The 12,091-nt window shown below is 37.5% G+C and overlaps 1 protein-coding gene across 1 annotated transcript; it reads left to right on the top strand.

Moving 5' to 3' along the window:
• The first annotated feature begins 1,328 nt into the window (after nucleotides 1–1,328).
• On the top strand, nucleotides 1,329–3,680 carry LOC104233352 (transcription factor bHLH96-like). The gene is made up of 3 exons (XM_009786745.2): nucleotides 1,329–2,192; nucleotides 2,711–3,139; nucleotides 3,487–3,680. The coding sequence occupies exons 1-3, from the start codon at nucleotides 1,779–1,781 to the stop codon at nucleotides 3,580–3,582; spliced, it is 939 nt and encodes a 312-aa protein (XP_009785047.1). The 5' UTR covers nucleotides 1,329–1,778; the 3' UTR covers nucleotides 3,583–3,680.
• Nucleotides 3,681–12,091: the final 8,411 nt, after the last annotated feature.

Below are 12,091 nucleotides of genomic sequence, written 5' to 3'. Positions count from 1 at the left end.
TATTTTGTTCTGGCATGCAATCCGATTCCAACAATTATTACAATACATGTTGCAGTAAGCGACCCAGTTCCAACAATTATCACAATATATATTGCGGTGTGTAATCCGATCCCAATATCATATCATATCATTATCGGTTACGGCATGCAATCCGATCCCAATATCAATTTATTTCAATACTGTTGTGGCGCGCAAACTTGTTCCCAATATCAATACATAAACATAAACAACTCAACATAACCAATAACGGAATCTCAACACGAAAGGGAAATAAAGTGCATAGAACATCAAGGAACTACCAGTATAAACATAAGATAACATTAACTCGTGTTCATAATTCTCTACAAATCGCCAATACAAGAATAGCTAAAGAACTCAGAGAAATCAGGATCATATAATAAAGTGCAATAAGTAATGTAAAGATAATAAAGGCAAGTAAAACATGAAATAATAAAGTCATACAATTAATTCAGGTAGGAACATATCGCTACCACAAATAATCAAAATAACATCAAATGACAAGAACCAATCATCAAAACTCATGATTTTCAACTTGAAACTCATTTTCACAATTTTTCACATAACGTGATGAAATGCGCTCGGGTCAACCCGGACCCAAACCAAAAGTGCGTTCAAGTCGAAAAATATCATACGAACCTATCGGAATCGTCAAAACTCCAATCCGAGATCATTTACTAAGAATGTTGACCGTGAACAACTCAAGTCTCATTTTAGGCCAAAAATCACATTTTCTTCAAATTATAACGTAAAATATTTTCGAAAAACAACACGGACCATGCACACAAATTAAAAAATATTAAATGAAGCTAATAAAGGTTTCGAAACGCAAAAATAAAAACTAATCCTCAAAACGACTTATCGAGTCTACACATAATACTTTGAACAGACTTTTTTCACCCTGTCGAAATTCCACTTCTAAATGTTTCACTCTTAATTGTGGCATTTGTCCTGCGTTGATTTGCTTTAGTCTACCTCAGGTCCCACAACAAGTTCACTATCTTGCTGAATATAAAATGTACTATACATTACTACATAGTAGGTCCTTTTACCAATTTACGTGGCATTCTTCGCATTGCGAGAGTTAAATTAATCTTTCTTTAAATATCGTATTTTTATATGTATTTTAAGTATTTGAATCGTTAATTTTGTGACTTGTAATTTTTTACGTAGTTTTCAAAAACGTTAATTTTATTTTTGAAAAAGTTAAACATTCTATATACAAATTTATAGTTAAATTTAAAAAGTTTGACTATTGAAAGAGCAAATGGTGCCACATAAAAAATAAAAAATAACAATGTTATTTGCTTGCTTTGAACTCGTATTACAAAAGCCACAGAGTTTAGAGTGCAAACTCAAGAGCTCTTAACTTCTCTGCTACCCTTTTCTCTCCCCTCTGTGTTAGGCACGTTTGACAAACTCTGCATTTGTTTGGTTAAGCTTAGTGCTTCTGTATGAGAGTTCATATATAAGAGGGGAGGAAATAAGAACAAGCTTGTTGGTTTGTTTGTTCTTTTAGAACTCTAGTGCTTGGGTAAAAATATTTCTTAGCTTCTAACTCCAATATTTTTCCTATTATTAATTGCTTCTTCATCTTCTACTTCTTTTGTTTCCTTTTCTTTTTCCCTTTCTTACCACATTTCTAGTCCATATGTCCACTCTGCTATGTGAAGGAAAGAAAGTCCTGAAAATGCAAATCTCTGCTTGGCAGAAATAGACTACTTGGATTCAAATTATTAGTTAAACCTGAAAAACAAATCATGGCGTTAGAGACTGTGGTTTACCCTCAAGAACAACTTGACTATTTTTATAATAAAGAGTTTTATGCATCAAGTAGTTCATTTCCTCATAGTATAAGTAATTGGGAGTCTTCATCTTGTATTCCAATGATGCAAAATCAAGAGAAAGAATACTATTTGGATATTTCAAATTCTTCACCAGAAGCTGCAGCAGCTTGCAATATTGTTGAGGAGAATCAGCTGTTTTTGGAGGCAGCAGACACTTCAGGAGGCAGGAGGAAAAGAAGACGGACGGCTAGAGGTAGCAATAAGAACAGGGAAGAATTGGAAAACCAGAGAATGATACATATTGCGGTGGAGCGCAATCGTCGCAAGCAGATGAATGAATATCTTACTGTTCTTCGATCTTTGATGCCATCTTCCTACGTTCAAAGGGTCTGTTTCCTGTTCTCTTTCCCATCTCACATCTATTTTTGGAAACCCGTTTGGGCCATAAACACTATTTTACTATGAGTTTAAATTACATACATCCATATTAGTATAAAACTTGTTTGAGTTACGAAAACACAATTTTTTCCTCTGATAATCTCTTTTAAACATAACTTAATTACATACAAATATATATCTTTTTAACAAAAGAAGTGGAGCTTTAACGTAACTGGTAAAATTGTTGTCTAAATGACTAGGAGGCCACCGGTTCGAGCCGTGTAAACAACCTCTTGCAAAAATGTAAGAATAGACCCTTATAATCCGGCCCTTCCTGGACCCGGCGCATGCCCAGCATGAGCTTAGTACATCGGACCGCCTTTTTACTATTTAACGAATACTAGTATATTTTACACGTTAACCCGATAGTCTCCAACCCTTTTGTATGTCCAGGAATTTATCATGTTGTATAGTTTAATTTCGTTCTCATTTCCTTCTCATAAATTAAAGAAAGACTTCACTTTCAGGCTGACCAAGCATCAATAATTGGAGGAGCCATAAACTTTGTGAAAGAGCTAGAACAGCATCTTCAAACGCTAGAAGTTCAAAAGAGAAGCAGTACTCATGACCAACTACCCGAAAATGGCATATCATCATTACCACTTTTTGCTGATTTCTTCTCCTTCCCACAGTACTCAACAACACATTCAAATCATGTCAGCAGTTCACCGGCAGCTGCAACAAACTCAAGCGAACTGGCGGCCAATAATAGATCAGTGATGGCTGACATAGAAGTGAACCTAGTGGACAGCCATGCCAATCTCAAAATACTATCAAAGAGAAGGCCAAAACAACTCCTGAAGATACTAGCTGGACTTCAGTGTCTGTCGCTCACTATTCTTCACCTTAATGTCATTACTGTCGACCAAATGGTTCTTTACACCCTTAGTGCTAAGGTTAGTAATTAATTTCTAGAAATCCCAATAGCTTTTACTTAACATTCATGAATTAGAGTAATTAGTAGCTTTGTTACAAGCCTGATTATAATAAACTACACAAAATAGTGTAGTGCACAAATTATAATTAACACTATATATCAATATATATAACTTATAAGTTAAACATATTAAGTAACCATTTCAAATCATGTAAGATACATGTAATGCATTTATTGGATTGGTACATATATCGAAACTAAGAAAACTCTTTTACTTTCCGTTAATTCTCTCTGTTTCCTTTTTAGCAAAATGTTTCATATTTCTAATTTAAATTTTCTGTGTGCATGGATGAAAATTTGGAACAGGTAGAGGAAGGGTGCCAACTAACTACAGTAGAGGAAATTGCTCAAGCTGTTAATCAATTGCTGGCTGGAATCCAAGAGGAGGCTGCTTCAAGATGAAAAGAAAATCCCTTAGCTTAGTTTAATGTACTGGGACAAATCTTTCCCAAAATGTTCTCTCTTGTTTATTTCTCTATTAAATTTTCTTCCTTTGATTACATTTCTTTTTCGTTTATACTCACATGCCACTTGCTCTTGCAGAATCTCTCAGCTATAAGTAACAAAAAAAAAATGAAAAATAAGGTTAAAAAGGAAATTCCAATAAATAAGTACACCCATCAAATGCATCCAGCAATAGGTGACAACTAGAAAATGCCAAACTTTGACAGAAAAGTTAATTACACTGAATGTCTATAAAGCATTTTTTGAAGGTTCACTCGATGTAGTATAGTATCTATATTTAATTTGTGTTATTACTCCCTCCGTTCACTTTTACTTATCTACTATATTAAATATTTTTTTTTACTTGTTTATTTTAGCAACACTTGTTTTTTACTTGTTTTACTTTGTCATTAGTTATTCATTTCCCAAATCATTTCTCGAGACATTTTCAAATACTATTACTCCCTACGTTTCATATTAAATGAGGTATTTTCCTTTTTAGTCTGTTCCAAAATAAATGACACATTTTTAAATTTGGAAATAATTCTGTCACACCTCCTTTTTGCGCGCCCTCCCCGAAGGGTTAAATGCGCGGGTGGAGTTTTTCCAATTTAAGTGACAATATTCGAAATGGGATTATTTATTTAATTCAGAGTCGCCACTTGGGAAAGGTTTGGCTTTTGGTGTCCCAAGTCACCGGTTTATCTTGAATCCCAAATCGAGGAAATTTTCGACTTTTCCAAATGAAGTCTGCGAACCAGAAATTCTAAGTAAGGAATTCTGTTGACCCGAGGGAAGGTGTTAGGCACCCTCGAATCCCGTGGTTCTAGCACGGTCGCTTAAATTGTTATAATGGCTAAATATCTGATTTAAATACATGTTGTGGCTTATGTGCTTTTATTAAGATTTAAACCGCTTTTATTATTATCATTTATTTTTATAGAATTGCAACGTCGTGAAAATGCGTCTCGAACCACGTCACAATCAATGCACCCGTAGTTGTTAACACATTTTGACTCCGTTGAGACTTGGATTTGGGTCACATCAATGTGCACCCGATTTTAAGAATATAATTCACTTAAAGTCGCGCCTAAAGAATCTAAACGCGTTATTATCTTTGGGGAAGGCAGTGGAATTCACTAAACAGTCCGTCCCAAATTCTAAGTATTTATCATGATCAATTATTGAGGGCCCCGCAATTTGCATTTTTATTCGGCGAGGCTCGTCTCATTATTTTAGAAGGGTACCCTACAGTGGCTACATTTCTACTACGTTTATCTTTAAAGAGAAGGATGATGCCGAACTTTGCTTGTTTGAACAAATACAGACTGAATCCTTATTATGTTTGCCGAACCTAAACTTGTTTGATTACCTGATTGATTGTTTATGAGGTGAGGGTTACCTCATGCTTTGTCTTCATCGAGTGAATACGCTTATTAATTGTCTAAGTGAGATTGCAAACAAACTGACAACATATATTGAGTTATGTTTAACGAACTCCAAGTTCTACTTTAACACTCTAACCTATTTGAAATTGATAAACGAAATCGGCTGTTTATTAGGAAAATTACTACTAATTGAACTCAAAATGACTATTAGTTTCTCTCAACAATCATCACATTATTTTGAAACAAAGAATCTATACCGAAACCCGATATCGAACCTGCATTGGAACAAATAAACTGACAGGAGAACTGGCATTCATAGCCAGACTCTTAATGTGACTGCATGAGAGTTTGTTTGGGATACATCTATCCCAGACCTAATACCACAGATTTGTCAATTCAGTGGTCTAGGCAAAAATACATACAAGTGCTTGCCATGACTCTATGTTATACAGTCGTAACTAAGCCAAACAGCGTTATACTGAATTGAATGTATACTAAATCAAACATGTTATCTATGTCATACTGTCATTACTATTGAATAGTGCTATCTAACAGTCCATCTCAAACAGAATGTATGCTAGTTTATACAAAGTATTTGCAGTTTGCAGTAAAAATACAATCCCAACTAACATTCGATCTATTTTTAACACCAATGTTATAACATGAACAGCTGTTCGTTTTCTTTATTTCTGCTTCAACTTCAAACTTTCAACAATACAAGGTTTCAGAGGTTGTGTACCTGGAAATATTTGACAATTGAAGAAAAGGGCAGTCAGCAGAGTACAATGACAACAAAATGCAGCAGCAATCACAGCACTATTAGTAGCAGCAGGGCAGAATAGCAGTAGGCAAAGCAATACAGCAAGAAACAGGCTCGAGTGCAGAGATGCAACTATGGCCAATAGAAAGCAATAGCCAAATAACAGCAACACCCAGTGGAGTAGAATCAGAACCCCAGACAGACCAAACCAGTAGTAAACCAATGAAAATACTCGACTAATAGACACAACTGGAATTTCAAAGAATCAGAATTGATTTGGAACAAGTTGAGCAACTGAAACCCAATAATAATAGGAGGAAAAAGTTTCTGATTGTTGGTTGTATCCCTTCTATCTCTTAATCTCTTTCTATCTATGTGTATCTATTTGTATGTATTTCAGCTCTCCTTTCCAAACTCCTCACAGTGTGTTTTTCTTTTACAGCCCTCAAGGTCCAGTCCCCCTCTGTATATCCCAGGTCCTCCTCTTTATAAGCCTAAACACTAAACCTTTTTAACAGCCTGTTGTAGAATATCCCAGTACCCCTCCCATGTGCCTTCCATTTCCAATTCCAACTTTAGCTAATTAAATATTAAACCCCATTCACATTCCCTGGCAGATTCAACTTTTCCATTTTATTAACTAAAAGCAAGTATGGGCAGTAGAATATATCTGACAGCATATGCTGTCAAACCATTTTGAAATTGAAAACCCTTTTATGCAGGAAAACAGGCTGTGCACAATGCACATGCTGTGCACAAGTGCACATGCCACCAACTCAGATTCTAGTTACAGACCAAGCCTTAGGTTTCTGAAATCATATTCACGACTATAAGTAACAGGACTTGGTTCTTAATTGATTCAGGCAAATGTTCAACAGAAGCAAGTTGATTTGTTATTGTTCGGACAGTTGAAACTAATTGACGACACACGTCGACTCGACTATATTAGCATTAACATACACAATCGTAGCCAAAAATCAAACATTTAAACAGTATCGATACATGGTTTGAAATACTGACTAAGCAAAAATGCACTCGAGGAGTTAACTAGTCAGTCCAAACTCGAAACACAACCAATACACATGCCTTATCAGAAAGGAGGGGGGATTTAGACAAACACAGAGGTTTAAGTAAAGTGGACAAACAAAAGTTGATAAAATCAAAACAAATATGAACAGACTTTTAAACAATCACACGGACTAAAACAAATAAAGGAAAGAAAGCAGACTTACCTTAAAACTTGAAAAGTTAACAGTTTGAACTCGAATTTGGACAAACTTTTCTTAAGGCTGAATGGACTTTAATCGAAGTGTTTCTCAGATGAGAAACACTTTGATTAAAGTCCATTAGACCTTAATTTCTTCGGTTGAACCGGTACGAACCAGTGACGAAGAACTACACGATTCTTCAAAACTCAGATCCGGGATTCATGCTTCCCTGATCAGATTCGGACCAAACCAAGTATGGTTTGGTCATGAGGGGGGTCTGGGGAGTGTCTGGTGTGAAGCTGGGGTTGGTTGGTGTAGATCGAGTTTTGACTCGAATCTTCAAACGAAGATTCGAGGACCTAGAGGGTGATTCAAACCAAACGGTTAACAGGTCTATGTTCAGGGTGGTGAGGGGGTTCTATGGTGTTCAGGGCGAGGTCACCGGCGTTCATGCCGCCGGTTTTCATGGTGAAGAGTACAGGGGCGGCTCTAGGGTTTGTGGGTTTGGGTGAAGACGACGAGGCTGGGGTATTGGATAGGGGGGCAGGGTAAGGATCTAGGCTTATATAGTTAGTGGGTGGGTTGATCTCAACCGTTAGATCAATCTAGATCTACGGTTTGGATCTGATGGTCTTAAGTGAAACGGTATCGTTTCAAGTGTTGAGGGTTGGGGTCGGTCCGGGTGTGAACGGGTCGGGTTCCTCAGTGGGTTGTGGGGAAGTGATCTTGGCCGTTGATCAATCTGAGATCAACGGCCCAGATCACATTGGCCTAAAACGTCGTCGTTTGGACGTCCTGGGCATCAGGTGGCCTGGACCGGGCAGGCCTGGGTCTTGGGCTGTTTGTTTGGGCCAATTTTGTTAAAATTGGCCCAAGTCTGGAAGGGAAGGGGTCCTTTCTTTATTTTTATTTTTTTTATTTATTTCTTTTTTTTCTTATTTATTTTAAAACAAAACTAAGCCAAGAAATCAAATTAAAATTAAATACACACTCAATACAATTATTTGCACACACACTAAAATAGTCCAACAAAATAAAATCACGGACGAAGAGGCCTATTCGTGATTTTCTATTTTAACGACCGGATTACGGTTCGAATTATGCAGGACACATATATATTTTTTTTGAATTTTGTTTTAATAAAGTAAATAAATAAAAATGGGCCGAAGTCACAAATAAATCAACAAGGTGCCGCACAGAAATCCAAAAATTGTACAGCAGGGCCAATTATTATTTTTTATTTCTTTTTGGAGCGATTGTCGTGCGAAACAAAAATCACGTGCTCACAGCTGCCCCTCTTTGTTCGGAAACACGAAGGGTTTTTGTGCAAAGATAAAGTGAGCGTGTATGAGCGATTTTTGCCTATAGACCACTCCGTATGAAGCATGTTTCTTTTTTGAAAGATCTGACCGAATCTTGCTTCAAAGATTTCCTACATATCCTGGGCTAAACAGGAATCAGGTCAATGTAGTTCGGAAAGTTTTGGTAGCTGGGACTACCATGGGACTGCAATGCTTGCTGCTACTGCTGCTGCTGTTGTCACTGCTACGTCACTGACCGCCTTATTACAACCAAACAAAAATTAGAAACTGAACTAACTACTTATATGTATGTCAACTGCTAGTTACAAGATTCCTATCTATGATTCTTTTACGACTTGATCTTGGGTCTTAGCTGATTCTGCTTGTAGACTCCGATCTGAATCTTGATGCTTGCGAGTTGCGGCGACTTGTTTAACCTCTGGGATACTGAGTGAGACGCAATTGGCAGGGTTTAGGACCTTAGTCAAATGTTGGAGTCGATCTGCTCTCCATTCACTCTGATATCTCGGGATGTCTTCTTTTTTTTTTCTTCTTTAATTCTGCGTCGAGACTCAGCTCGTGGGTCATTTCGATCCATGTGGCTCGAGGTTAGACCTGCGGAAAAAACAAACAAACGAACGAAATTTTCTGCCCCAGTTTCACTAGGAAAATTTCGTTAATTATTCAACATGAAGTTCATAAAATTGATGAAAGAGGATATGCATGCTCAGTTCAGGGTTGGAGCCCTAATACCGACTTGCTGGGGAAAGGTTCAGTTCAGGGTTTAAAACCCTAATGCCGAACAAAGGAAGAATTCAGCTTAAGGTTTAAAAACCCCAATGCTGACTAAAAGGAAAATTCAGTTTAGGGTTTAAAACCCTAATGCTGACTAAAAGGAAAATTCAGTTTAGGGTTTAAAACCCTAATGCTGATTGCATGAAAAAGCTCAGTTTAGAGTTTAAAACTCTAATGCTGGCTGAAAGGGAAAAGTTCAGTTTAGGGTTTAAAACCCTAATGCTGACTAAAAGGAAAATTCAGTTTAGGGTTTAAAACCCTAATGCTGATTGCATGGAAAAGCTCAGTTTAGAGTTTTAAAACTCTAATGCTGGCTGAAAGGAAAAAGTTCAGTTTAGGGTTTAAAACCCTAATGCTGATTGCATGAAAAAGCTCAGTTTAGAGTTTAAAACTCTAATGCTGGCTGAAAGGAAAAAGTTCAGTTTAGGGTTTAAAACCCTAATGCTGACTAAAAGGAAAATTCAGTTTAGGGTTTAAAACCCTAATGCTGATTGCATGGAAGAGCTCAGTTTAGAGTTTAAAACTCTAATGCTGGCTGAAAGGAAAAAGTTCAGTTTAGGGTTTAAAACCCTAATGCTGACTAAAAGGAAAATTCAGTTTAGGGTTTAAAACCCTAATGCTGATTGCATGGAAAAGCTCAGTTTAGAGTTTTAAAACTCTAATGCTGGCTGAAAGGAAAAAGTTCAGTTTAGGGTTTAAAACCCTAATGCTGATTGCATGAAAAAGCTCAGTTTAGAGTTTAAAACTCTAATGCTGGCTGAAAGGAAAAAGTTCAGTTTAGGGTTTAAAACCCTAATGCTGACTAAAAGGAAAATTCAGTTTAGGGTTTAAAACCCTAATGCTGATTGCATGGAAGAGCTCAGTTTAGAGTTTAAAACTCTAATGCTGGCTGAAAGGAAAAAGTTCAGTTTAGGGTTTAAAACCCTAATGCTGACTAAAAGGAAAATTCAGTTTAGGGTTTAAAACCCTAATGCTGATTGCATGGAAAAGCTCAGTTTAGAGTTTAAAAACTCTAATGCTGGCTGAAAGGAAAAAGTTCAGTTTAGGGTTTAAAACCCTAATGCTGACTAAAAGGAAAATTCAGTTTAGGGTTTAAAACCCTAATGCTGATTGCATGGAAAAGCTCAGTTTTAGAGTTTAAAACTCTAATGCTGGCTGAAAGGAAAAAGTTCAGTTTAGGGTTTAAAACCCTAATGCTGACTAAAAGGAAAATTCAGTTTATGGTTTAAAACCCTAATGCTGATTGCATGGAAAAGCTCAGTTTAGAGTTTAAAACTCTAATGCTGGCTGAAAGGAAAAAGTTCAGTTTAGGGTTTAAAACCCTAATGCTGACTAAAAGGAAAATTCAATTTAGGGTTTAAAACCCTAATGCTGATTGCATGGAAAAGCTCAGTTTTAGAGTTTAAAACTCTAATGCTGGCTGAAAGGAAAAAGTTCAGTTTAGGGTTTAAAACCCTAATGCTGACTAAAAGGGAAATTCAGTTTAGGGTTTAAAACCCTAATGCTGATTCTGCTGGAGATAAAGCTCGAGAATACTACACGATCTATTTTTGAGTTTTCTTGTTTCAATAGAAGATAAAAGGGAGTTTTGCGGGAACTTACCTTTTGAGTGAATTCCTTATTGCCAAAATGTTTCTTGTACCCGTGTACCTTCTTCTTTGGGCGACACCCGCTTCTTGCATGGTTGTCTTGGATCATTCCTGTTTCAACTTTTCAGACAAAGAAAAATTGTCAGTTCGGAAACGACGGTCGGTTCGGTGACCTTGATCGTTCCCAATTGCTTTGTTGCGTCTCTATTTATGTTGCGAAGTCCCGCCATTGATTTGATTCGAATGGCGAAACCTTTAGACTGCTCAGGCTTGTATTTCCGGATTCTGTGATGATTTGCCTCGTAAGGCCTCTTTTTTTTGTGTCCCGTTTTGATTGAAGGTTCTCAACGGGGATTTTATTGGAGGTGTTCTGTGGGAACTTGTACAAAAGGAAGCTATGTGGGGGGAATATTTACAAAGTGGATACTTTGTGCGGATTCTGTACAATGGGGTGTGCTGGGTTTTTGTTTCAAAACGGGTTTCCCAGGGTTTGTTGGGGTAAGCTTGTTGGGGAATATTTACAAAAGAACTCGTTGGGGATGTGCCGATGAAATTCCAACGGGGATTTTTTTTTTTTAGGATTTTTTTTTATTTTTTTATACTGGGGAGACTTTGTGGGAGATTGTACAAAAGAGAAACTCTGTGGGGTTCTGTACAGGGGGAGACTCTGTGGGGATTTGTCCGAAGGTGGACTTGCTGGGGAAGATTTCAAGATTTCTCTCTTTTTCCTTTACTCCGGAACACCATCAAACGTCATGATTCATCATGCTTGGGTAATCATATCAACGAGATGAGGCGCTTTCCTTCATGAGACGGGATTCCGTGCAAACAAACCTGCCACCTGTCCTTTCCGGTGTGTCCTGAACTCGGGGTTAAAATGCGAAAGGGATTCGAAAAGAAACAAAGAAAGGGGAAAACAAATCAGAAAAGGAGTACCCTTTTCGGGATGAGAAAAACTTATCTGAGGAAGATAACGCTGGCTTTAAATGACATGACATGCTTTTTGGACTGGACGTCTGACCTTCTAAGAGCTTGCGTTTTCCTGAACCAGAACGGATCTGTGATTCCAAACTGGTGGCACTCTGCCGAAACTTTCTTGGGATGGCGTCATTCTTTTTCGGTCAACAGCGCCCTTTGCGGGTTTTCGCTGGCTGACCTCTCTCATTTCTCTTCATGTCATCGCTTGATAGCACTCTTTGCGAGTTTTTACTAAACAAGCTCTCTCATTTTGGTTTCTCTTCTCCCGTCGCCTCGTGGTGCCCGAAGGTTTTCACCGCCGAGACTCTCTCATTTTATCTCTCTCAATTCAGAGTGTGATGGTCTTCGTTTGTGACGCTTATTGATTCCCCACCATATTTGGTAATTGATTTGAAGGCTTGTGCTTGGTAAAGAGAGGTAGTGATACTAACTTCTCAACTGCTCGACG

The sequence above is a fragment of the Nicotiana sylvestris genome, chromosome 10, assembly GCF_000393655.2.
Source record: "Nicotiana sylvestris chromosome 10, ASM39365v2, whole genome shotgun sequence".
NCBI classification, from domain to species: Eukaryota; Viridiplantae; Streptophyta; class Magnoliopsida; order Solanales; family Solanaceae; genus Nicotiana; species Nicotiana sylvestris.
The sequence above is the reverse complement of the archived record's forward strand: the minus strand, read 5'-3'. Positions and strand labels throughout refer to the sequence as shown.